This window comes from Megalobrama amblycephala, linkage group LG8, assembly GCF_018812025.1.
Source record: "Megalobrama amblycephala isolate DHTTF-2021 linkage group LG8, ASM1881202v1, whole genome shotgun sequence".
Taxonomy (NCBI): domain Eukaryota; kingdom Metazoa; phylum Chordata; class Actinopteri; order Cypriniformes; family Xenocyprididae; genus Megalobrama; species Megalobrama amblycephala.
The window spans coordinates 12,348,948-12,373,042 of record NC_063051.1 but is presented as its reverse complement, the minus strand read 5'-3'; the positions used below and the strand labels follow the sequence as shown (position 1 = coordinate 12,373,042).

At 36.5% G+C, this 24,095-nt stretch overlaps 3 protein-coding genes across 12 annotated transcripts in view; 2 read left to right on the top strand and 1 right to left on the bottom strand.

Annotated features, from left to right (window-relative positions):
* Positions 1 to 11,731, top strand: part of dip2bb (disco-interacting protein 2 homolog Bb) — a 45,298-nt gene extending 33,567 nt beyond the window's left edge. For all 7 annotated transcript variants that reach the window (XM_048199338.1, XM_048199336.1, XM_048199337.1 and 4 more), the window contains 12 exons: positions 1,555 to 1,676; positions 1,814 to 1,925; positions 2,606 to 2,715; positions 3,003 to 3,133; positions 3,291 to 3,459; positions 4,611 to 4,781; positions 4,906 to 4,967; positions 5,264 to 5,321; positions 5,419 to 5,493; positions 5,976 to 6,150; positions 7,680 to 7,803; positions 7,881 to 11,731. In XM_048199338.1, coding sequence (XP_048055295.1) covers positions 1,555 to 1,676; positions 1,814 to 1,925; positions 2,606 to 2,715; positions 3,003 to 3,133; positions 3,291 to 3,459; positions 4,611 to 4,781; positions 4,906 to 4,967; positions 5,264 to 5,321; positions 5,419 to 5,493; positions 5,976 to 6,150; positions 7,680 to 7,803; positions 7,881 to 8,133 — 1,562 coding nt within the window. In that variant the 3' untranslated portion in view covers positions 8,134 to 11,731. The remainder of the gene's footprint in view (positions 1 to 1,554; positions 1,677 to 1,813; positions 1,926 to 2,605; positions 2,716 to 3,002; positions 3,134 to 3,290; positions 3,460 to 4,610; positions 4,782 to 4,905; positions 4,968 to 5,263; positions 5,322 to 5,418; positions 5,494 to 5,975; positions 6,151 to 7,679; positions 7,804 to 7,880) is intronic.
* Positions 11,732 to 12,273: 542 nt separating this feature from the next.
* On the top strand, positions 12,274 to 19,055 carry atf1 (activating transcription factor 1). 4 transcript variants are annotated; one of them, XM_048199347.1, is made up of 8 exons: positions 12,274 to 12,444; positions 15,248 to 15,351; positions 15,496 to 15,615; positions 15,725 to 15,822; positions 16,920 to 17,053; positions 17,339 to 17,515; positions 17,617 to 17,764; positions 17,922 to 19,055. In XM_048199347.1, the coding sequence occupies exons 2-8, from the start codon at positions 15,253 to 15,255 to the stop codon at positions 18,064 to 18,066; spliced, it is 921 nt and encodes a 306-aa protein (XP_048055304.1). In that variant the 5' UTR covers positions 12,274 to 12,444; positions 15,248 to 15,252; the 3' UTR covers positions 18,067 to 19,055. The 4 variants fall into 4 exon arrangements, with proteins under 4 accessions (XP_048055304.1, XP_048055306.1, XP_048055305.1 ...); XM_048199349.1 differs by lacking the exon at positions 12,274 to 12,444 and adding an exon at positions 12,518 to 12,671; XM_048199348.1 differs by lacking the exon at positions 12,274 to 12,444 and adding an exon at positions 12,699 to 12,986.
* A 495-nt stretch (positions 19,056 to 19,550) lies between these two features.
* Positions 19,551 to 23,831, bottom strand: mettl7a.3 (methyltransferase like 7A, tandem duplicate 3). Its single transcript, XM_048199352.1, has 3 exons — positions 23,210 to 23,831; positions 21,399 to 21,484; positions 19,551 to 20,110 (listed from the first exon to the last, which is right to left on the bottom strand). The coding sequence occupies exons 1-3, from the start codon at positions 23,702 to 23,704 to the stop codon at positions 19,963 to 19,965; spliced, it is 729 nt and encodes a 242-aa protein (XP_048055309.1). The 5' UTR covers positions 23,705 to 23,831; the 3' UTR covers positions 19,551 to 19,962.
* Positions 23,832 to 24,095: the final 264 nt, after the last annotated feature.

Genomic DNA, 24,095 nt, shown 5'->3' with positions numbered 1-24,095 from the left:
TTTTTTTAATTTTGATGATTAGAGCGTACAGCTCATGAAAGTCCAAAATCCAGTATCTCAAAATATTAGAATATTTCCTAAGATCAATCAAAAAATGGATTTTCAAAACAGTAAAGTTCAAGTTCTTTAAAGTATGTTCATTTGTACACTCAATACTTGGTCGGCAGCACATATTACAGCAAATGACTTGCTCTAGCACAAATTACAGCATCAGTGAAGTGTGGCATGGAAGTGATCAGCCTGTGGCACTGCTGAGGCACTATTGAGCCTTCAGATCATCTGTATATTGTTGGATCGACTGTTTCTCATCTTTCTCTTGAAAATATCCCATAGATTCAGGGGTCAGGCATGTTGGCTGGCCAATAAAGCACAGTAATATCATGGTCAGCAAACCACTTGGAAGTGGTTTTTGCACTGTGGGCAGGTGTTAAAGTCCTGCTGGAAAAGGAAATCAGCATCTCCATAAAGCTTGTCAGCAGATGGAAGCATAAAGTGCTCAAATCTCCTGGAAGATGGCTGCATTGACTTTGCACTTGATAAAACACAATGGACCAACACCAGCAGATGTCACAGCCCCCAAATCATTACTGACTTCAGAAACTTCCCACTAGACTTCAAGCAGCTTGGATTCTGTGCCTCTCCAGTCTTCCTTCAGACTCTGGGACCATGATTTCAACATGAAATGCAAAATTTACTTTTATCTGAAAAGAGGACTTTCGACCACTGTTCACTGTTCAGTTCTTTTTCTCCTTAGCCCAGGTAAGATGCTTCTGACGTTGTTTCTGTTTCAGAAGTGGCTTGGTAGTCCTTTTCCTGAAAGATGTCTGAGTGTGGTGACTCTTGATGCGCTGACTCCGGCTTCATTCTACTCATTGTGAAGCTCTCCCAAGTGTTTGAATCGGCTTTACTTGACAGTATTCTCAAGCTTGTGGTCATCCCTGTTGCTTGTGCACCTTTGCCTACCCAATTTCTTCCTTCTAGTCAACTTTGCTTTTAATATGCTTTGATACATCACTCTGTAAACAGCCACCACATTCAGTAATGACCATCTGTAACTTACTCTCTTTGTGGAGGGTGTCAATGATTGTCTCCTGGACCATTGCCAAGTCAGCAGTCTTCCCCATTAGTGTGGTTTCAAGAACAAGAGATACCCGGAATTTATACTGTAGGGATGGTCATTTAATGAAACTCAAATGTAAATATTCTAATATTTTGAGATACTGGATTTTGGACTTTAATTAGCTGTACGTTCTAATCAACAAATTTTAAAAATAAAACTTTTGAAATGTTTTACATTACATGTAGGGAATCTAGTATAAATGAAAGTTTCATTTTTTAAAATAATTTACAATAAAAAAATGAACCTTTTCACAATATTCTAATTATATGACCAGCATATATATACTGTATATATTACACTTTCATTCTAAAAAGTCAATGCAGGAGAAAAAAGAAAAACTAATTCATGACTGTTATAAAATAATAAAAACATTATTTAAATAATTTTTTGCATAATCAAATGCAATAAATAAATCAAATTCTCTTTGTGTGCAGGTATAGATCTGATCGCAGCATTTTATGGCTGTTTGTATGCTGGTTGTATTCCTGTCACCGTGAGGCCTCCACACCCGCAGAACCTCTCAGCCACTCTGCCCACTGTCCGCATGATTATCGATGTAAGTCTCTGTGTTTGCATCTGTTAAACACCTTTATTTGGGTGTGTTTTCCTTTAACTGCTTGGTAGTGAAGGCTTTTCAGCAGCCAAATTCTAACATTGTTCAATTTTCTTGTATCTCTCTCCTGGTGTCCTCAGGTCAGCAAGGCTGCTTGCATTCTCACTACTCAGGTTTTAACAAAGATTCTCAGATCTAAAGAAGCAGCAGCTACAGTCAACATAAAAACATGGCCTATCATAATAGACACAGGTAACACACACCAGTCAACCAGTCAGAACATACTGTACTTTGTTCATGTAATAATCGGTTCAAGTCATCTGATATGGTATGATAGTGTAGCATATATATTGGATCAACTTTTAGTTTTGTGTAACAGTCTTACAACAGACTCATCACCACAATAAAGTCACTTTAAGCACTAACAAGTCTCGACATAACATAAACATCTTATCCAGCACACGCAAAGCATGCAAGGAAAATATCTTGCTCAACCTCAGTAATACTTTGCTTAGTCAGTTTAATGGAATTTCATTGAGTGAAAATCTAATTGAAGTCTACTTGCAACAAGTTTAGTTTAATGAAATGGATAAATTTTAAATTAAAGTATCATGAAACCCCCGTTTTAGCATTTGTCATTCACACCTCAGATTTGAAATGGACGTGTAAACCTGTATAAAAGTGGCTGTGTAGGGGGTGGGAAGAGGGGAGTCAACAACCAATAAAACACAGTTATTATACAGGCAAATGAATATTAAAATATGAGTTACTCTTAGAAATTTACAGTGTCTGCATGAGACTTCAGAAACTGCAACAGCAGGAAAAGGAACAAAAAACTATTTTTTAAATTCTTCAGACTTCTAATGGGTGGCGAGCTTAGAAATAAATTCATAAGTACAAGTTTAACATTCATTTGTCTTATTTTTCCCCAGATGACTTGCCTCGCAAACGACCTCCCACAATCTACAAACCGCCCAATGCTGAGATGATTGCCTATCTGGACTTCAGTGTCTCAACCACAGGCATGCTGACAGGAGTGAAGGTGAGAGATCTCAATGGATGTGTTTCATCACTGTTTTAGGCAGTTTTGGTGAAATTTAATTCTAGGGTCAATGAATAACTGACCAATCAGAGGTGTTTTACTCAAATTGGATTTTGTTCATATAAAGTGCTGTCCAAAAGTCTGAGACAACCTGTGAAAATGCTTTTATTTTTCAATTTTCAATCTTGCCATGGACCTAATTGTAGCAAATATTACCCTCTAACTTAAAACAAATGTTAGTTGAACTGTATATTTGAGACTCCCCTCTCTGATTGGCTGTCTATCAGATCTCTCACGCGGCGGTGAGCGCTCTGTGCCGCTCTATAAAGCTACAGTGTGAGCTGTACTCCTCCCGTCAGATCGCCATCTGCCTCGACCCCTACTGTGGACTTGGTTTTGTGCTCTGGTGCCTTGCGAGGTAACAGATGGATACACACAAACAGTCACATACAAATGACTCATACTAACATCGAAATGACTCACAGCTTTGTGTCATCTCACGCTAGTATGGCTTCACAGTAGATATGAATGTGTTTTGAAGGGTTATAAACCTAATATGTGCCCATGTTCTGCAGTGTATACTCAGGCCATCAGTCCATCCTGATACCTCCTATGGAGCTGGAGAGCTCACTGACCCTGTGGCTGGGCACGCTCAGTCAGTACCGCATCAGAGACACCTTCTGCTCCTATTCTGTCATGGAGCTCTGCACCAAGGGCCTAGGCGGACAAACGGAGATGCTGAAGGTATGCTCACATGCACATATTAGCACACTTAAAGTCGCCATAAAAGGTAAGTTGCAATAGTCTTTTCTTCTCTACTGTGACGTATATATATTGTGATGGTTTCTCGTTCAGAAAAAATGTTGGATGGGAATTGATTTTGTCTATTGGGAATTGATGGTATCTGTAACGTGGTTCGTAAATGTGGGAAGAAGGAGGCAGGAACCAGCGAACGTTCAAACAATAATCTTTAATAAAATAAACAAAGAACAAAACGAAAGTAATGCCGGCAGACCCTCGCGGACGTCTGCCGGCCACACAAACATAATAAAACATAAAATAAAGTCCAGGCTTGGTCCTCTCTCGTCCTTCACTGTCGTCGCTCCTCCTTTTATGCTCCCGGAGCTCCTCCGTGAGAGACTCAAGGCCGGTGCGCCTCCCAGGTGAAGCTCATTAACACTCGCGCCACCGGCCTCGCGCCGTTCCCTCACGGCTCTCGCCCGCCCTGGTCGCCACAGTATCAATTCATGGATTGTTGTGGTTTGCTATTGCTGTGATCTCATGTGACTGACAGTTTGTCCCGCATTTGCATCAGTAAATGTCATCAGAGAAGAGATGTTGCGGCAAGAGGGAGAGGAAGTTATTTTGATTAAAGATTATGAGGGTACATGAAAGAAAATAAGTGATGTGCACGGATAAATATTTTAGAATAAATACTGCAATAATCCATCAAAAAATAAGAATGATCAATTTTGATTTCATTGTTAATTCACACAAAAATGACAATGGTCATCATTTTCTCACCCTCATGTCATTCCATACCTGTATGACATTCTTTCTTCTGCAAAACACAAAAGACAATATTTTTTTGTCCATACAGTGAAAGTCACTGGACCCCACTGTTTCATTGTATAGACGAAAAACACCAAGACTTTTTTCAAAATATCTTCTTTTGTGTTCCACAGAAGAAAATATTCATAAAGGTTTTAAAGGACATACATTTTTTGTTTTTGGTAAACTAAGCTTTTTCACATCAAGATCAATGCAACAAAGTGCCTCTGTGAAAAGTTTGCATGTGAAGCACAAAACATACTCTGCTAATTTTCCCCACTAACAAAAATACAACATAGCTTGTCTTTTTTTAAATCTTCACATGTTCCTCTAATGTTCTTCAGGCACGTGGTGTGAACCTGTCGTGTGTGAGGAGCTGTGTGGTGATTGCTGAGGAGCGTCCACGCTTGGCTCTCACGCACTCTTTCTCCAAACTGTTCAAAGACCTTGGACTCTCCATGCGGGCTGTCAGCACCGCTTTTGGGTCAAGAGTTAACCTAGCCATCTGCCTACAGGTACTTTATCTGAAGTTTGAACTTTGCAAATTGATTTTCCTTTGCAATATGTGTGTCAGTCCTTCTGTTTCAGTTATTTGATGTGCAACTGATCTGTATGTGTGTGGGTTTGTGTTTTTCACAGGGTACAACTGGACCAGACCCCTCAACTGTGTATGTGGACATGAAGTCCCTCCGACATGACCGGTAAGAGAAAGACAAACATATATAAACACACAAAACAAATAAGGCTTACATTTTTTTTTGTGTGTGAAAGTGTCAGTTTCTGGCTCAACCAATTGTAATTGCATTTGGTGCCATTAGTAGAGCTGAAATCGCATGGTTTTTAAATAATGTAGAATTATATCCATTATGATCCTGGGCTTTGTCAATTATGAAAAAACTCCAGAGCTGCTGGTTTCTCTCAACTCTGAGTGATTATATGGTGTCATAAACACTCTTTCTTCTTGTATAACATAGATAATGGTGTTTCTGTGTTGCAGGGTGAGGTTAGTAGAGCGAGGAGCGCCACAGTCTCTTCCTCTCATGGAGTCTGGAACAGTAAGCGCATTCCACTGTTGGATCTAGAATCAATGTAAAAAAATAGGGAGTTTGAAAATTTTATTAATGCTTTAATTCTTCTTTTTCTCTCTTTCAGATTCTTCCTGGTGTGAGGGTGATCATAGTCAATCCAGAAACTAGAGGACCGCTAGGGGACTCTCATCTGGGAGAGGTGCGTTTACATATATATGTAAATAATAATTGGGTGTTTCTTCAGCTTTGTGCATCGAAACTATCTTAAAACACACTTTCAAACACTCTTAATAAGTTATTTTCTTTGTATACTAACAATCACAGGAGAGTAATTTTTGTCATTTTTTTATTATTATTGTAATGTTTTCTGAACATATTTCAAATTATGAATTGTGTTTAATTGAATTTTGTGATGAAAATTAGCTTTAAACATTTTTAGACAAATTTCAAAGCTAGCATTATGTATCTCAAATATACACAATTAAATAATATTTTTACACTTTTTGCGTAACTTGACAAAATTACAGCTTGATTGGAAATTACACAAGATAAGTGATACCTTGTCTAATATTTCATCTTTCAGACACTGTTGTCTCCATGATGATAAACAAGTGATAGAACTTTATTAGGGGCAAAATAGATTCCTATGCTTCTCCAATAATACACTTCGCTCTTTCCCAGATTTGGGTGAACAGTCCCCACAATGCAACAGGATACTACACAATATATGGAGAGGAAAACCTGCAGGCTGACCACTTCAACACTAAACTGAGCTTTGGAGATCCTCAGACACTCTGGGCCAGAACTGGATACCTAGGCTTTGTCAAGAGAACTGAACTCACAGACTCCAGTGGAGGTGAGAGAGAGAAATAAAATTGAATGAATTAAGAATTAAGGATGCAGTGCTTCATGAAATACTGGTGGGGGCAATGTACCGTGGGATGCAAACGTCTGAGACCACATTGAAAATCGTTTTTTTTTTTTTTTCCCTTCATGCAAACCCAGAAAAAATATGACGATTGTCAGTAACGGTGTTCAGCCTTACATTGTTCAAATCAGATTCTGACACTGATGTAGAGACTTTACTGTAGAGAAGTTACAACTTTGTATCTGAATAGTTTCTGAATAGTTAATATCAGTGTTGGGGGTAACGCATTACAAGTAACTTGAGTTACGTAATCAGATTACTTTTTCAAGTAACTAGTAAAGTAACGCATTACTTTTTCAATTTACAACAAAATATCTGAGTTACTTTTTCAAATAAGTAACGCAAGTTACTTTTTCACATTTATTGACTGACAGCTCTCCTGTCCCCATGTTGAGAGAAATAAAATGCAGAGGTGTTGTGTGCGCTGTGTGAACATGAGGGTTATTGTAGTTTTAGACTAAATGTGAACATGCATTTACTTATCTCACTTGCACGAAAACATTCAGTATTCCTCAAAATGAATAAAAACAGTGAAATGCAATCTCAGAATTTTTGCAAACCTGTAATAATTAACTATATTAAATTACACAAATATACTTTATGTATTTAATCTCAATTATTAACCAATGTCTTTGCTGCTGATCTTCAATATACCTAATTCAACCATACTAATAAGCAAAAAATACTTTAGATTAGAAAGGTTTGTTTGAGCTGCGCCCTCTACTGTACAGGTGTAAATATGCTTTTCCTTCAGCTTGAGGCTTATTCATTTCACTTTTGGTGTGAAAGGGCCTTTTTGACAAAAATAGAACTTTTTTGTTGTTATTAAAAAACAAACAAGCCCAGCCCCAGTGAGAAAAAGTAACGCAAAAGTAATGTAACGCATTACTTTTCATAAAAAGTAACGAAGTAACGCAATTAGTTACTTTTTTAGGGAGTAACGCAATATTGTAATGCATTGCTTTTAAAAGTAACTTTCCCCAACACTGGTTAATATATTTATGTAGTTGCTGTGGAGTTGATTCAACTCATCAACTAGCATGTGCTGCCATGTTAATCTTTTGTTCAAATCCAGTGTTGAATTGACCCTCTTTTGCGAAGTAGTCTGGCGTAAAGTGATGGCATGGCAACAACACTCTACTGCAACAACTCTTCCTCTTCTCTAAAGCAGCCCAACATGACCTCTCCCCCTTTGTTGCATGTTCCTGGGGGAAGGGTTTATGCAAATTTTAAATTATGTAAATCAAGGACCCCTTTAAAACCAAAAATGATGATGTAAAATTAATTAATGTATGTTAAGATTCTAATCAAATTTAAGGAATGTTTTTATTTTATTAAATAACTCAGACTTTTGGACTCTTCTACATGAGATACATTAAATTATCAGACTATGCGATGCATTGTCACGCCACACTAAGTAAATGTTCTTGTAAAAATGTCTCTGCTTGTATGTTTAGATCGCCACGACGCCCTGTTTGTGGTGGGCTCTCTGGATGAGACTTTAGAATTGAGAGGTTTGCGATATCATCCAATTGACATCGAAACCAGCGTATCACGTGCCCACCGCAGCATCGGTGAAAGGTAACATCTCAGAGACACGCTCTTTGCTAAATTTTTTACCCTTTAACTCTTACATGCTCTTTTTTCTCCCACTGCAGTGCCGTGTTCACCTGGACAAATCTGCTGGTGGTGGTGGCTGAACTCTGCGGATCAGAGCAGGACGCTTTAGACCTGGTTCCGCTGGTAACCAATGTTGTATTAGAGGAGCACCATCTGATTGTGGGTGTGGTGGTTATTGTTGACCCAGGGGTCATTCCTATAAACTCCAGAGGAGAAAAGCAGCGAATGCACTTGAGAGACTCCTTCCTGGCAGATCAGTTGGACCCCATATATGTAGCGTACAACATGTGAGCTGGGATATGGGCGAGCCAAAGGCCTGCCAGAGCGGTGCTATGGAGCCTGGCCTCAGAACTTGGATTGAGTTCATATACAGAAAGACTTGGCCCTGATTTTTTTCAGGGATAAGGTGTTATTTTCCGAAATACAAATTTGTGAGATGACTGTTTTGGAGAAGGGATGCTGTAATAGAATTTCCCTTTTTGCTCATTTCCTTCTCCACCAGAATCCCACTCTCTCAGAAAAAAATGCCACATAATGTCTGTCCAATTCTTGGTCATGATTTAAATTTACTTGAATTACATAGCTCTTTTTTTTCTACTCAAACACACTCCTATTCTGGCACTGGCTGGCTTGTACTTTTTTTAAATTATTTTATTAAAATGAGCTTAAAGCCTCAGTTCGTAAGTTTTCACCTGGGTTGTTCGATTTCAGTTTTTTTTATTCTGATTCCAAGTTTTTGGAATCAATGGAATCGATTCCAGGAGTCAATTCTTAGACTAACTAAGTAAAAAAAGGGAGACAAAGTGAAATTGTAAAATAAACTGTGCAATATAAACTATAATGATTCATAGAATGAATGAGAGGAGCTTATAATGGATGGATTGATTACAAAACATCAGTGGAGTAATTAAGAAGGCTTAGCAATATAAATTCTGTATTATGAATTAATGTTGTTAAGACTCTTTTGGATTGTGTAGTAGTGTGGTAACCAAGGTAATGAACACAGTCTTAACAGACTAGGATGTCACGACTCTGAATCCCAAAAGCTTAAAATGTGTCAGGATTGATCTGAAACCCAGCTTATCTATGGTGCTGTGTGTTACAGGGCTTTAAAATGTAATATTTATTGGACAGCATTGGGGTAATTGGGGCCATTTGTCATTCATCAGATGCTTGTGTCCTGAGCAGATTACATTATATTTAATACAGGGACAGTCCCTGTTGAGCAACCTGGGCTTAAGTGCCTTTCTTAAGGGCAGTATTGATGATAGGACATTTCTGTAACGCTCCAGTTCATAGAATGCCCTTACCCAGGTTAAAACTCACACCTTCATCCACCATCATTTAGATTAACACACAAATGTATTACTGAGACTGCTTCTGTCAGCAAACCATTTAGTGTTTTAAATCTTACCACTGGGGCTTTAACAAAGTTTATTTCAGATATGCAGCTATTCAGGTGATGAACCTGCATCTTTTAATTTGTTTTAATTCTACAATATTTAAATACAATATACAGTTTTACTTGTACTAGAAAAAACTGAAACATAATACCCAAAACATTTTTCTTTTCTTTTCTTTTCTTTTCTTTTCTTTTCTTTTCTTTTCTTTTCTTTTCTTTTCTTTTCTTTTACCCATGTTCAACAGGTTGTTATTTAGGATTGTCCACAAACATTATTTTAATAATCAATTTCTTATTATCACTTGAATAACTGAATTGAGATATGTTTTAAACCATGGACTATTTAAATGCTTCATACATCTGATACGGACCCTTTTATTTATTATTTTTTTATTACTCAATGGAAATATGAAAAATGTTTCAAAAAGAGGACTTCTATCTATCTATCTATCTATCTATCTATCTATCTATCTATCTATCTATCTATCTATCTATCTATCTATCTATCTATCTATCTATCTATCTATCTCTCTCTCTATATATATATATATAGATATATAGATATATAGACAGCATGACACTACAAAGGCAAACATTTGTTCAATTAATTACTCAAAGTGAAAACTTTATTCCCTCAGCCCCCTCAAGTTTAGCATGAGGATAATCATCCCTATTGTTTTTCATTATCCTTTATGCACTTTATTAGATAATTACAGATATATTCTGTAACATGGACTATTAATATCCTTCAATAAGGGCATATGTGTGGTTTTTATTATATGATTACTTACATTATTGAGTAGCATATGAACGTTCAGGCACATAAAAACACATTTTTGGGACTAAATGCCCAGTCTAACCTCAATACTTGCATTTACAAACTGTTCTCAGTTTACTTCTCCACATATAACAGTAAGAAACACTCATATACACTTAGTATGGATTCATTAAGGAACATTCAACTGCAAACCTCATAACACACAGAGCCCAAACCAAACACAAACTGAGATACGTATAGCTCTATTTTTGCTCTCATCTAAAGGTGCTTATACACATCAGGACTAGCCATTTAAACCTCTAAATGGCAAGAGAGAAAAAAAAAAAAAAAAGAATTCAGGCATCTGTACAATAAAATAAAACAAATGTAAAATAACACAACTCTCTGTACAAGCAAACCCCTCGTGAACACCTAATTGTACAAAGGCATAGATTTTACATGTTTGGCAAAGGATCTTTAAAGGACAGTTGCTGTCTTCTGTACTATAGCCATTTTTACCAGGAATGACTAACTTCTTGTAAACCACAAATAATTGTAAATAATTGCTTGTGTACAGATGAGAAATTCTACTGTACTGTAAGTTAGTTGCTGTATTCTGTCAAATTTTTGGATTAATATGAATATTAACTACTGTCACTGACATCCCTTCGTAGCTAAGCGGGGGTCTGAAGTTAAAGTCTGGTTGTAAATAGCTTGCTCTGTTTCTGTTTGTTTTTTTTCTGGTTGATCAGAAATGTAATGGGTTGAAGTCTCTGTTCAGATTTTCTGTCATGCATTTCTATTTAGAATTCAGAAATCTTACAGTGTGTACAAGTCTTAAGCATGATAAAGTCAAGCACTGTGGGGGCTTGAAAGAGTCCTTACACAACTGATCACTACAGTATGCTAGCCTAACCTCATTCTGTACGACGGGGTTGAGTATGTGTGCGTATGTATGGTCACAGCATTGAAAGGTCATTCGTTTGTTGATAAGTTCCACAATACCCTTTCCCAAATCAGAGACACTGTCATGAAATGTATTCTCTCATTCTCACTGTCGGTAATGGCACCAGAGCTGAGTTATGTGATGAAAGCACAAGCGAGTGAATGAGCTTTTTACACGGGGCATTCAGGGAAATAGTGCTTTCCAGGATGGAGAGGATATTCATTTGTAAATATTCACTTTCATGTTTGCAATGATTTTTGTTCTTTAAATAAAAAGAATTTATTTCTCATTTGCGTTAACCACGTCTTAATATATATACAAAAACAAAACAGAAAATTAGACATAATCGGTTCAGTTCATTGAAAATGTCTCTGACATGTCAGCAAAGTGCTGGAACCAGAAGAAATGTTTTACACACTATGCAACCAGCTGCAGTTACATTTTAAAGTACACATCCAGCATATACACTTAACCACTATACAAGAAAAAAAAAAAACACCCATATTATTTGCTTGCTAATTGTGGAACAAAACAGCAACATGCAACATTTTTTGTTTAGACAATGCATTTTACTCTTCTGTGTTGATAAAAACATTCTGTTCAGTTCTCATAATATTATGAATAAGAATGTGATATTTCACATTTATGGATATAAATGAAAGTCATGATTATGCAAGCAAGCATTTCCCTGTTGGTTCACATCTTTCTTTTTGTACAATGGTTACTGTAACTTTTATACTCCAATGAAAAAATAATGAAAAAATAATAAAAGGCTTTTATTTTGCATCTTTGAAGTTTGTTCTTTATAACTCTATCTATCTATCTATCTATCTATCTATCTATCTATCTATCTATCTATCTATCTATCTATCTATCTATCTATCTATCTATCTATCTATCATTATATTGTAAAGAATTTCACCATAAAATTGAATTTGGTTTCATTTGTCATGTTGTGTATTTCTATATTCTGCATGGCAGATACTATAATCACAAACATACATTTTTAAAGCATATTCCAAAATGTAGCTTATTCACAAACAAAAATGTTCAAAGCTTATTCCAAATGTAACTTATTTTTACGAGATAATAAGCTTGCAGTGACTCCATTTCTAGTAAAAATAAGTTACATTTTGGAATACGCTTTGAATTTTTTTTGTTTTTGAATATAGTTTTTGCCATGCATAATATAGAAATTCACAACATACTGCAAATAACTGCATTGGTTTCATTCATGTCCCCAGACCGCGTTTGCGTTTCAGTGATATTGGCCAATCACAGAGCTTAATACAGATTTACGTAACACGTCCTTCTAGGGGGCGGCGCTTATTGCGGCCTTTAGAAAAAAAAACCCTCAAGCCATCTAGATTTTTCAATGGAAACCGCCCAGCTTTATTCTATGCATTATTAAATAATTACTTTTCAAATTATATTTCTAATATTAGCATTTATATAGACGGCGTCGTTGTTTCCAGGAGCGGTTCAAACGGATAAAAGGTAAAGCGTTGCTTTTGTTTTGTACTCTTTCTGTTCTGCCGACCTGTCGCTGCAGTCATGGCGCCCGTCCGCTCGGTTGTAGCACTCGTCTTACGGGAAGGTGTTTTAATGGCTCCCCGTATCGCTGACGTCTGTTGACGCGGGCACTTGCGTGCCAGTGACTAGCTTGGAAGTTTCTGCAGAGCGCGGCATAAAGTCGCCCACAGGCTTCATAACACACCGCAGCGGTTTGTTTTATTTAGAGATGTGCTTTTGATCAGGATCTCACGAGGGAATAAGACTTATAGACTCTGACACTCGTTAAATATTTGCAACATCACTTAAAAATCTACCAATCTCTTGTGATGGAGCTTTTTTGTGGTAGAAACAAACCCGCTTATAAATACCGGGGGAATCTTCTGTATTTTGACAGATAAGTTATGAAATTAAATCATAGACATCTGTCTAGTTTTATTTAGCCTGTTAGCTGCTGTAGCCTTAGATTGTTTGTTTTAAATGCGGACTTTTAACAGATAATATTACCGAAAATATTGAATCAACAGGTCAGTATATCTTACACTGCTATTTTAGCTTAATTAAAATAGAAACTAATTCGATATTGCTAGTTTTTTGGAGGATTGTGAGTATTTGATGGGCGTTATTTAGCATCCGGTTCTGCATGGAGTGCTGTTAATAACAACACAAAGCAGCTCCATCTGATTTACTGCTACATAAGCGGTAACGTTAGTGTCTTTCATGTTAAGTAGCTCCTTCTTACATTGTAAATTTAGTTATTTTATTTCTCATTTGTTGTACTGCTTACATGATTTTACTTGAACCAAATTATAAATGAGGACATTTGCAGCATGGTTGCAGCAATGATGTGTAGAGAGCAACCCACAGGGACAGTGTAAGTGTATGTGGTGGAGCTAAAGGTTTGAGAGGGACTGACTCAGGGCTGGGGTAAAATGGAAACACTGACTAAATCAAGGCTTTTTGCTGTTAGTCTGGGTTGACCACAGAGCACACACACACACAGGCCATCCGTTTACATATATTAGAACAGATACACGCCTGTGTTCTTCAGCATTATCATGTTTGCTGTCAGTCTGTAAAATAATACATCCAAAAAGTAATGGGGCTCAGCAGTTTTTCATCCTGTAGTTTAGATTTCTATTTGTCCTGGGAAAAAGAAAGTTCCCGTCTATATGTATACATTTATTTTAATTTACATTTATAATTTTAAATGTAACTTTTTAATTACAAATTTCTATATTTTAAGTATATCATTTTAAATGTACATTTTCTTTTAAATATTTTTAAATGGAAAAAAAAATATTTTTCATTTAATTCTATTAAATAATATTTATTACTAAACATTTCATTCACAGTTGTTTGCAAGGCTTAAAATGGTCAAAAATGTAAAAAAAAAAAAAAAAAAACATTAAGAGGAAATTAATAAAAGGATGTTGTGACATCAAGTTGACGTCAGTTTTTTGACATCAAATTGGCGTCAGTTTTTTGACATCAAATTGACGTCAGTTTTTTTACATCAAATTGGCGTCAGTTTTTTTACATCAATTTGACGGCCACACACTGGTCCAATTGATGTCGAAAGAAAAAAACATCAAATTGATTTGAAAAACTTTACATCCATTTGACGTCCACACACTGATGTCCAAAAACAGGTCAAAAATGCAAATCAAACTGATATTCTTTCGACCACCAAAATAATGACACAAAAGCAATGCAATGAAAGAAAAATACAAAGTTCTGTCATGAAACTCTAAATGGGCAGGCTAATAGGTCCTTAACTCAACTGCTCATAATCACATAATTATCTATCTAGATAATTAGATAATTATCTATTTTTTGACATCAAATTGATGTCAATATTTTGACATCAATTGACATAATTTTTTTTTTTACATCAAACTGACGTCAAGTTTTTGACATGAAACTGACGTCAAGTTTTTGACATCAAATTGACATCAATATTTTGACATCAATTGACATTTTTTTTTTTTTTTTTTTTTTATACATCAAACTGAAGTCAAGTTTTTGACATCAAATTGACGTCAAGTTTTTGACTTTTTGATTTTTTTTTGACTGATCAAATTGACTTTAAAAAACAGGTCAAAAATGCAAATCAAACTGATATTTTTTCGACCACCAAAATAACGACACAAAAGCAATGCAATGAAAGAAAAATACAAAGTTCTGTCATGAAACTCTAAATGGGCAGGCTAATGGGTCCTTAACTCAACTGCTCGTAATCACATCATTATATCTATAGGACACAGATGATTGGTTCCTGCTGTATTAGTAGCCAATGAGCTTGCATGCTCAGTCTTCAAATACATGAGTAGCATTTGCCTTAGCAGTGTAGCACGCTTTCAGAAACCCTCCACTTTCCCCATTTCTTTTTATATATATGTATATTTCTATAACTACTAATTTGCATTTTTTTAAAAATTGAATTTCAATTTACTTCATGACTGTTAAAAAAAGTATTCTCCATGTAGTATGAATATGGGTATGAAATTCAGACCTAGTACATCCGCCATGTTGTTATTGTCATGTGACCTATCAGTGTCAGTTGCGTCGCTTCACATCCATTCATAATCCCATACTATGTATTCGGACATACCACTCCTTTGGTGTACTGTTTTTCGCATACTATATATAGTAGGAAAATATTCGATTTCGGACACAACATTGGAAATTCAAAAATCGTGGAAGACCTTTATATGGGTACTGGCCATGGAAAACATCACATCTACATTAAGTATTGACCAAAATCTGTCTGAATGTTCATTTGCAGTGGCAATGGAGGAGGTCCAGCAGAACAACAGTAATGGCTCTGAGTCTCAAACTGTTGCCATCCCCACAACTATAACTGCCTCTCACATATCACAGATAGCACAGGTACTGTTAATGTATGTGCTTATGTACACACATTTTATTAGTGTATATATATATGTTGTTTGATAAACATTTGTTAAACAGCAATAAATATGCTTGTTTCATGTCATTCATTCATCATCATCATCATCATCATATTGTGGAAAGATGTCTCTGGGTGGGAATCCAGTGGCTGTGGTTCAGCTGCCCAGCGGTCAGTTCCAAGTTCAAGGTGTGATTCAGTCAGCACAGTCATCAGTTATCCAGTCTCCACCAGCACATGCGCAGGTAACAATTACACACTGCAGTGTGATCTTAAACTTCCTGATCCTTGTTTTTATATCAGGTTGGAATCAGTGACATGTTTTCCCTCAACTTAAACACTGTTTCCTATTAGGGTCAAGGATCTGACAGTGATGATTCTCAGGAATCAAGCGACAGTGGGGCATCTAACCAGAAGTCAAGAGAGATTTTGGCTCGCCGCCCATCCTACAGGTATAGAGCCTTGGGGAAAAATGTATGGCTGATGAATACCACCCCAAAATTACAGATTCTTTTAATACTTTCAAAGCCGACATCCTACTAGCCTTCATTTCGTTGTTGGAGAATCAAGGGAGTTGGTGCAGAATTGAACCATGAGACAGTGTCTTGATCAGAGCCATTCGATTGGGTGGACGCTCACAGCCTAGGCAGTGACCAGCAAGCTTCTTACACTGAGGAACTGGATCTGTTCCAAAATATTCCCTCAGTAAATGCACAGTTCACAAAAATCCATTCTTTTTCATGGTGATTGTGTAGCCAAGTATTTTCTCCCAAGCATGGTTCTCCTGCACTTTAATGACTAATAAAGTAAAAAGACATTTTTAGTTAAAGTCTGCCTGTTATGGAAATTAAAGGAAGTTAAATATTACATTACATTAATTATTAGAAATAATAATTAATTAAATAAATAAATAATAAATAATTTATAATAAACACTGCAATAATGATTTTGATTTCATTGTGACATTAATGTGAATGTTTTTCTCATTGATGAAGCACTTTCTCCAGCAAGCACCAAATACATACAATATACCCAATCACAAACATTCGTAGCGTTCACAAAACTTTGATTAAGGGCATTTTAAATCAGTTTATACAGTTGTTTATGTTTGTGTGAAATTTGTATTCTTATTTTGGAAAGGTTTGTGTCAGTATCACAGAGAAATGACATTTATGTTATCATTCATAATAGGAGTGTGACAGATATAAAACAAAAGAAGGTGGCAATCTTGTTAATGAAGCATAAATGTATTTATTTACATTTAATCACATACTTGAAGTTAATTTTTTGACTCTCATGCAGAAAGCAGGATGAGCATGGATTTTCTTTTCATTTACACAGATTCAGAAGCTTCTTCTGATGATATGGAGCATATTTAGTACTTTGTTGTAATCAAATAAAATCATCTTTCTGGATCAGACATGTTTTTAAACACATACATAGGAGAGTTAAAAACAAAATTGCCAATCTCTAAATTCCAGACACATCTCTGGCACAAAACCAAGAGTTTAGGCACTACGTGAACTTTCTGTTCCTTTTTGTGTTTCAGGAAGATTCTAAATGATCTATCAGCTGAGGAAGTGGCAACTCAGAACGAGGGAGAAGAGGAAAGCTCAACCTCCTCTGCCATAACAAGTGTCTCGCTCCCCACCCCAATCTACCAGACAAGCACTGGCCAATATAGTAAGCCACACCAGCATGCTATTTTAACACAAAGGGTTTTGTGAGGTATTGAATACATCATGTGGTAATTTCCCACATATTTTGCAACAGAAATGAAGCAAATGGTTGTGTAAGTGGTTAACGACACAAATGAGACAAAAGCCATGCAGTTTTTGAATTTACCCATACAAACTTGATTTTCATAGTGTATACAGTAGAGCACAATTGCATAAAATCACATTTATCTTCATGCGCAATTCATAATATGCTGTAAACCGTCCGTCCACTCCTTTTGCTCCTTTGCAGTTGCGATTTCATCCAATGGCTCTCTGCAGCTCACCAGTGCTGGTTCAGAGGGTGTGCAAAGCCTGCAGACTCTCACCATGACCAACTCGAACCCAAACCAGCCAACTATACTGCAATATGCTCAGACTGCCGACGGACAACAGATTCTGCTGCCTAGTAACCAGGTGGTGCTCCAAGGTTGGCAAGCAAAGGCAAAATGACCTTTTCAAGTGGCAATCAGCTCATATTGTTGTTTTAGTACACATGGAACACACTCTGGCTGTGATACTGTGTTGTAGGTGCAGGGGGAGAAATGCAAGCTTATCAGATCCGCTCTTCTTCCTCTTCGATGCCTCAGACCGTTGTCATGACATCACCCGTTATCAGCTCTCAGGGCAAGAGCGATGACCCGCAAATGAAGCGAGAGATACGCCTGGCGAAGAACAGGTGGGTATATTTGAGCGAAGGAGAATTAATTTGTTTAGCCAGATGAAGTTTGTTGGTAATGTATACTATGCTACGGTTATTTTCACGTAGGAACTTTTTTTTGTTGCCATTGTTAGCCTAACTTTGCTTTTCATTTAATCTGAATCTCTGCATCCAGGGAGGCAGCCAGAGAGTGTCGCAGAAAGAAAAAGGAGTACGTGAAGTGTTTGGAGAACCGTGTGGCTGTCCTGGAGAATCAGAACAAGACTCTTATCGAGGAGCTCAAGACGTTAAAGGACCTGTACTGCGTTAAAACCGGCTAGTGGGACATCTCTCCAATCATGCTAATGGGACTTTACTGGCAGACCCGTCTGCCTATGTGCTTACACAAAAACAGACACAGGGACTTTTTTTTGGCACGGGGAATACATTTAATCCTCCTGTCAAATGCTTGTTTTTATACAACTCATTTTTAACTAATAGCCTAAGAACGATTGACCAGAAACAACAGCATCAATTATGCTTTTAAGAATAGATGGAAAGAGGGATACATTTTTCCATTAACATTTTTTCTTTGCAGTCAACAGATGTTTATATTTGTATATGTATCTTGTGCAAGCATTGGCACATCTACACTGGGAGATCTTGCTTTATTCTTGACCCATTTGGTTTCCAGGGAATTTTGAATGTTAATTTTATTGAAGCGCTAGCTGAATTCTGTTTTTTTTTTTTTTTTTTTTTTTCCATGGTAGAAGTACAGAAGTGACAGTGATATTTTTACTCCTTTCTCAAAAGCGCTTGTATGTATGAAAATTGTGACGCGATTGTGTTTCATGAAGTCATGCAGCTGTGTTCTTTGCATTTTTGCTATTTTCCCCTTTATAGGAAGCTCTGGTATTCCTACCCCCATTCCATATTTTATTTTACTGAGTTTTAGTGTGACGTTTTCTACAGAGACAGCAGAATTTACGGTGAGGACTTTCAGCTTTATTATTATAAGTAACATGAAACAGTGGTAAGTTCATTTAAGCCTTATTCTGGATTGATAGACTAATAATGTAGAATTTAAACTGTGTCCTTTTTAGTCCAAGCCTTTGTAATATGTCTGACTGATCTTAAAGCCATATACACACTTGGGTTGGGACCGTTGTTGGTTTTAACAGAGTTAATTGGCCCGAGGCTTACCACTGTTTATAAGCCAAGCTGTTACAAGACAATCGAATCAGGGAGCATACGATGAAAAAAAATAAAAACGATGTCACTTGTTTTTGGTAAAGTGAAAAAGCTAAATAAATATTTTTCCACCCTTTGACTGTTTTTCCTCCCTTTCAGTTTCAATGTTGTTTCGCTTGACTGCTTTGTGGCTCAAGAAGGCCCTTGATAAACTCCACTCAGATGGTCAGATAGGAGACGCAAGGTTAGCTTATCGAATGATGTTGGTCTGTATTTGAGGAAACAATGTCTTGGTTGTTGTATTAAAAAAGATAGCCAGAAAACCATTTAACATTTTAAAAATTACAGATTTTTTTTTTCATACCATTTATAAAGAACACCATCACGGACATAATATCAGATTATTTTCAGGGTTTAGGAAAAGTCATAAAAATGAACAAAATCTTAAGTCAAAGAAATTTCTGTTTTGACAACACGTCATTATATTTTAGTTTCATCAGCTAGAAATGACTTGTGAGTACAATGTATATATATATATATATATATATATATATATATATATATATATATATATATATATATACACTTTTAGCTAATCCCATGGTATTACAAGTATAGAAGTATGAAGGCAAAATTAAGTTTATGCTTCCTGAATTTATTTTAAAAGTGTTACACACTTTATATGACACTCATTCCTTCCAACCACTAGATGGCTTTATGGCTCTTTTATGCATTCATTTTCAAAAGCCTGTTTTATATAGATAAAAGAATTTTGATTTACCTGCTTGTATTTTTGTATAATCTTGGTAGTGATGTACTTTACAGACAGGATATTCATAAAACAAGATACAGTGATATATATAATGAGAGTCTTTGCATGTTAAACAAACTTATTTTATGATATAATACCAATTGCTCATCCATGCAGATACATTTAAAAGTGGACAGTGTAGTGAATAAGCTTACTGGGGGAAAAAAAACATGCTTCAGAAAATCTTTACTACAAGTGTGAACACACCCTTTGTGTGTGGCAAAGTTCATACTCATTATTTGACGGCATAACCAACAATGTGTGGTTTCAGCATAAAAAACAGAGGAGCTTGGATGTGGCGTAGCTGCAGGTCGGAGAAGCTAGCTGCCTCAATGTGCTTCCAAGTAGCTCGGGTTGTATCACAACCATCATTTAAATAGTACCTGACAAACATACAAAGTAAAGTTAGACTCCTATTCAAATGTGGTCATATGATTTTTTCACCAGTATTCCAACACTGATGTGTTAAAGGCACGGTATATAATTTTTCGCCACTATAGGTCGCCTATTCAAAACAAAGGCATAGCTTGATGATGCCAAGATTGAGAGCGGAATCATGGGAGATGTCGTCTTCACCTCACAGCAGGTGGAAAAGAATCCGGATGGGACTTGGACAGAAATCATGTTCATGGATGAGATTAGTAACATTACTGTAGTATGAAGCAAAGCAGGGCCGAGTGCTGTGGGAGCTGAACGAGGCTGCTGGAGCGATTGCTAATGAGAGATGAGCGCAACACACGGCTCAAGAGCAGCAGAGCTTTTATCATTACGCAGACGACCACTTCCTATATAACTATATATCAATGATTAGTTTGTCTATAAATGTAGCCAAACAGTAGTTCCCTTTGTATAATAAAAGATAGAAAATATTAAAGCATCTTTGGTGTTTCCATGGTTTATACAAAATAAAACCGGAAATTGAGGGTAACGCCTCGACATCAAATGTCATTGATAGGCAACGCACAGACATGGTCTGTGTCCTGGTTCAAATTGCTTATTTCTCTAGATTTAAACATTCATGGAAACATCTGGGATAAAGTAAGTACACAAGTCAACAAAATATATAACACTTCTAATGGTTTTGGGATATTTTAATCCAGAAATCTTACGTATTGTGCCTTTAAATGGATACATTCTGGTTTTATAGCAAAAAAAAAAAAATCTTTACAATCAAACCATACTACAGAGCCCCCAAAGGGACATGGTGTTGGAAAAAAAATTGTAGGAAAAATAAGTCAATGCTTTTGTGTTCTCTCACAAATGTTTGGCGTTCCCCAAGAAGCTTTGCGTTCCTCGCAATCGCATCTCATATCCATCTCATATTTTTTTCTTTCACCATGTCCCTTTAGGGGCTCCATACTACTCCTCTTTCTCTGTCAAAAATAACCCATGACCTTATGGGTGGGTGATAAGCAGTGGGGGGCTAATTATATTTTTATATATTTATGCAGGCACAACCAAACCCATGTTTTTCAAAGCTCCATCAAAGTCTTTTTAGCTTTTGCATTTACAAAAGCTGTAATTTCAATAAGAATATTTACATTTTGCTATATAAATTACCCTAATTGTTCTTATTTACTCTAGCTTCAGATAAATAACTTTATAAGGCTTATTAAAGTTCAATGAAGACCATAAGTAAAATATAATGGTGAAAATGTGTTTTTATAATACCAGAATGGCTGAAGAACATGTTGAAAAAAGTAAGTCCAGGTTGAGGGGTCAGACACCACATGTTCAAGGAAGAAAAGTGCTCCTCCCTGCAAAAAACAAAGTACAATATTTACAGTGCACAGCATAAAGGAGTACACCCCCTCTGAACAAATACAAAAGATGTATTTTCTTTATGATCACTAATACAATTCATAGAAAGATGGCAAAACTAAAATGTATTAACAGATACATAATAAAAACTGAGAAGTATATGTCATTAATAGCCATAAAGTAAGTAAATTAGGATAAAATTTAAATTAAGGATTGCAGAAATGAGTACACCCTAGATTTAATTCAACAAATGTATAATATTCTAGTACTTAGTATGCCCTCCATAATTTTGAATATACTGCTCTGATCCTTCTTGGCACGGAATGTACAAGTTCATGATAAATTGTCACATCTGTCCTGTTTAACTCCTGGATGATGAGCTCCTTAAATGCCCTGATCTTTAATGGGGAGTGTTGCTCAATTCGTCTCTACAGAATCCCCCACAGGCGCTTAAGAGTGTTAAGATTGAGTGCAATACATGTCCACAGAAAATTATCCTCATATCCTCAACGTTATGTTGAAAAAATGCCCAACAATGCAGGGAATGAAGAAAGGGTAACATCTTCTGTTTCAAGTTTGTGTATTAAATTACACAGTGGTGTGGGAATTCATGACAGCATTGATAAAGCACAACTCCCTCACACCTTCAGCACTCATACATCCCTATATAAGAGCTTTACTACCACTGAACTTTACTGTGGGAACCAGGCACTTCTCACTGTACTCCTCCTCTAGCAACACCATAACGTTTTGGATGTCTATATTTTGTGAATATGGGCTTTGGAAATGGCTAACTGACTTTATTGTGCTTTGGGTACAGTAGGTAGTTCCAGTGAGAACAACAACCACGCATGTCATTTCTGCAGGCTCTGTGAGATAAACAGTCACTCTTTTCATAGCTTTTGCTGGCTCTGAGACACTCGCTTGGTATTTCTCCTGCTCTTTGTGTAGCAAAAAAAAAATCCCTCATCACTAAATGAAAGCTTAAAATGAAGGCCTGATTATTTCAGGGGCCTTGTCACAAGTCCATTGTTTTTGAATTTCCGTGTTACCTTTGCTATATTTTCACACTTAAAACAATGATTAGGTAATCTTCTTGTACCACTGTCCTCTTTTGTGCTCAGAAATAAGTCTCCTGACAGTTCTCTCACAAGTGGTTTCATTGTTGTCAGCATTAAGTCTGAGAATGATTCAGTGGGCTATATAACACTTTTAATTTTCAAGAAATTACTTCTCTTTTAATGTTTTGGTTCAACATACCTGTTGATCAAACATTGCCTTAAACTTACACCAGAAAATGTTTTAATTAGTAACTTTTAGGAGGGTGTACTCATTTTTGCTACACAGCATTTTATCACCTTGATAAGAAAATCTTATTTTCCTGAATAATTTTGACATGCTTCTTTGGTAAATGATTAAGCAGACATATCTCTAAAGAACCCTAATGTCTTCTAAGTAAGTGAGTAATTGCTGACTTTCAGAAGTTTCAGATGGGGTGTACTCATTTATGCTGTATATATATATATATATATATATATATATATATATATATATATATATATATATATATATATATACACATTTCTCAACCCAAAATTGTGAATATAATATAATCATTTTTGTATTTAAAAGCACTTGGAAACAGTCCAACTGTATTATGAAATGTGATAATACCAAATGTAATAATAGTTCCACCTGAGCGCTGACTGTCATAAACTTACAGGCCTAAGAACTCTCTTTGCTTCTTGCAGAACTTTCGGGGTATCTTTGACTGAACACAGAACCAGTGTGCACACCACAACATCCACTGAGTTGTCCTCCACCGCCTGTAGATTCTCCCCCGACGCCACTACGAAGCTGTCATATACGAGGTGGTCGTTCTTCGCCATGCTTTTCTCCAGGTAGTTTTTGAAATGCGGGTTGGGGTCGATGCATGTGATCTTGCAGCCCGTCGGGTAGTGCTCGAAGTTCGCCCCGGATCCGCAGCCCACCTCTAAGATGCGTAGAGAGCCTTTCGGGGGGTAGAATTTGGCCAAGTTTCGAAACAGTTCGCTTTTCTTATCGTTCATTAATTCATTGTACGCTAACGTAAAGTTATACACGACTCGAGGAAAAACGCGTTTGTATAAAGACAAAAGTCCAACCAGCTCTGCAACGTGCAGCGGTAAAGTGAGGACTTTGAATAAAAAAACGCAAGCGTTCATTATCAGCGTCATTTTTATCAACACACCTGAAACTAGTGATGGGACGGTTGATACCGGGGCTCCGGTGCTCCGACGCAGTTTTCAAAGCACTATTGTATCACACATTGTACCGAAGGTTGTATAGAATTGACAATACCACGTGATTGATGACGTTTGAAGCTTCGAACGTCATGCAGTTTTGGAAAGTCGAGACAGCTAGTTTGAAAAAATTGGCGCTTCGCCTGATGCATAAAAGGAAAATGTATTTAATCATGTTTTATGATATCGGTTTTATGATAGGTCTAAGAGACCCTGAACATAATATAAGGGTTAACCAGCTCATCCAAAATATTTCAACTAGCCTACTCATGTCAGTTATGATCACATCATTGTATATTTTATATTATTGATCAGTATGTGAATC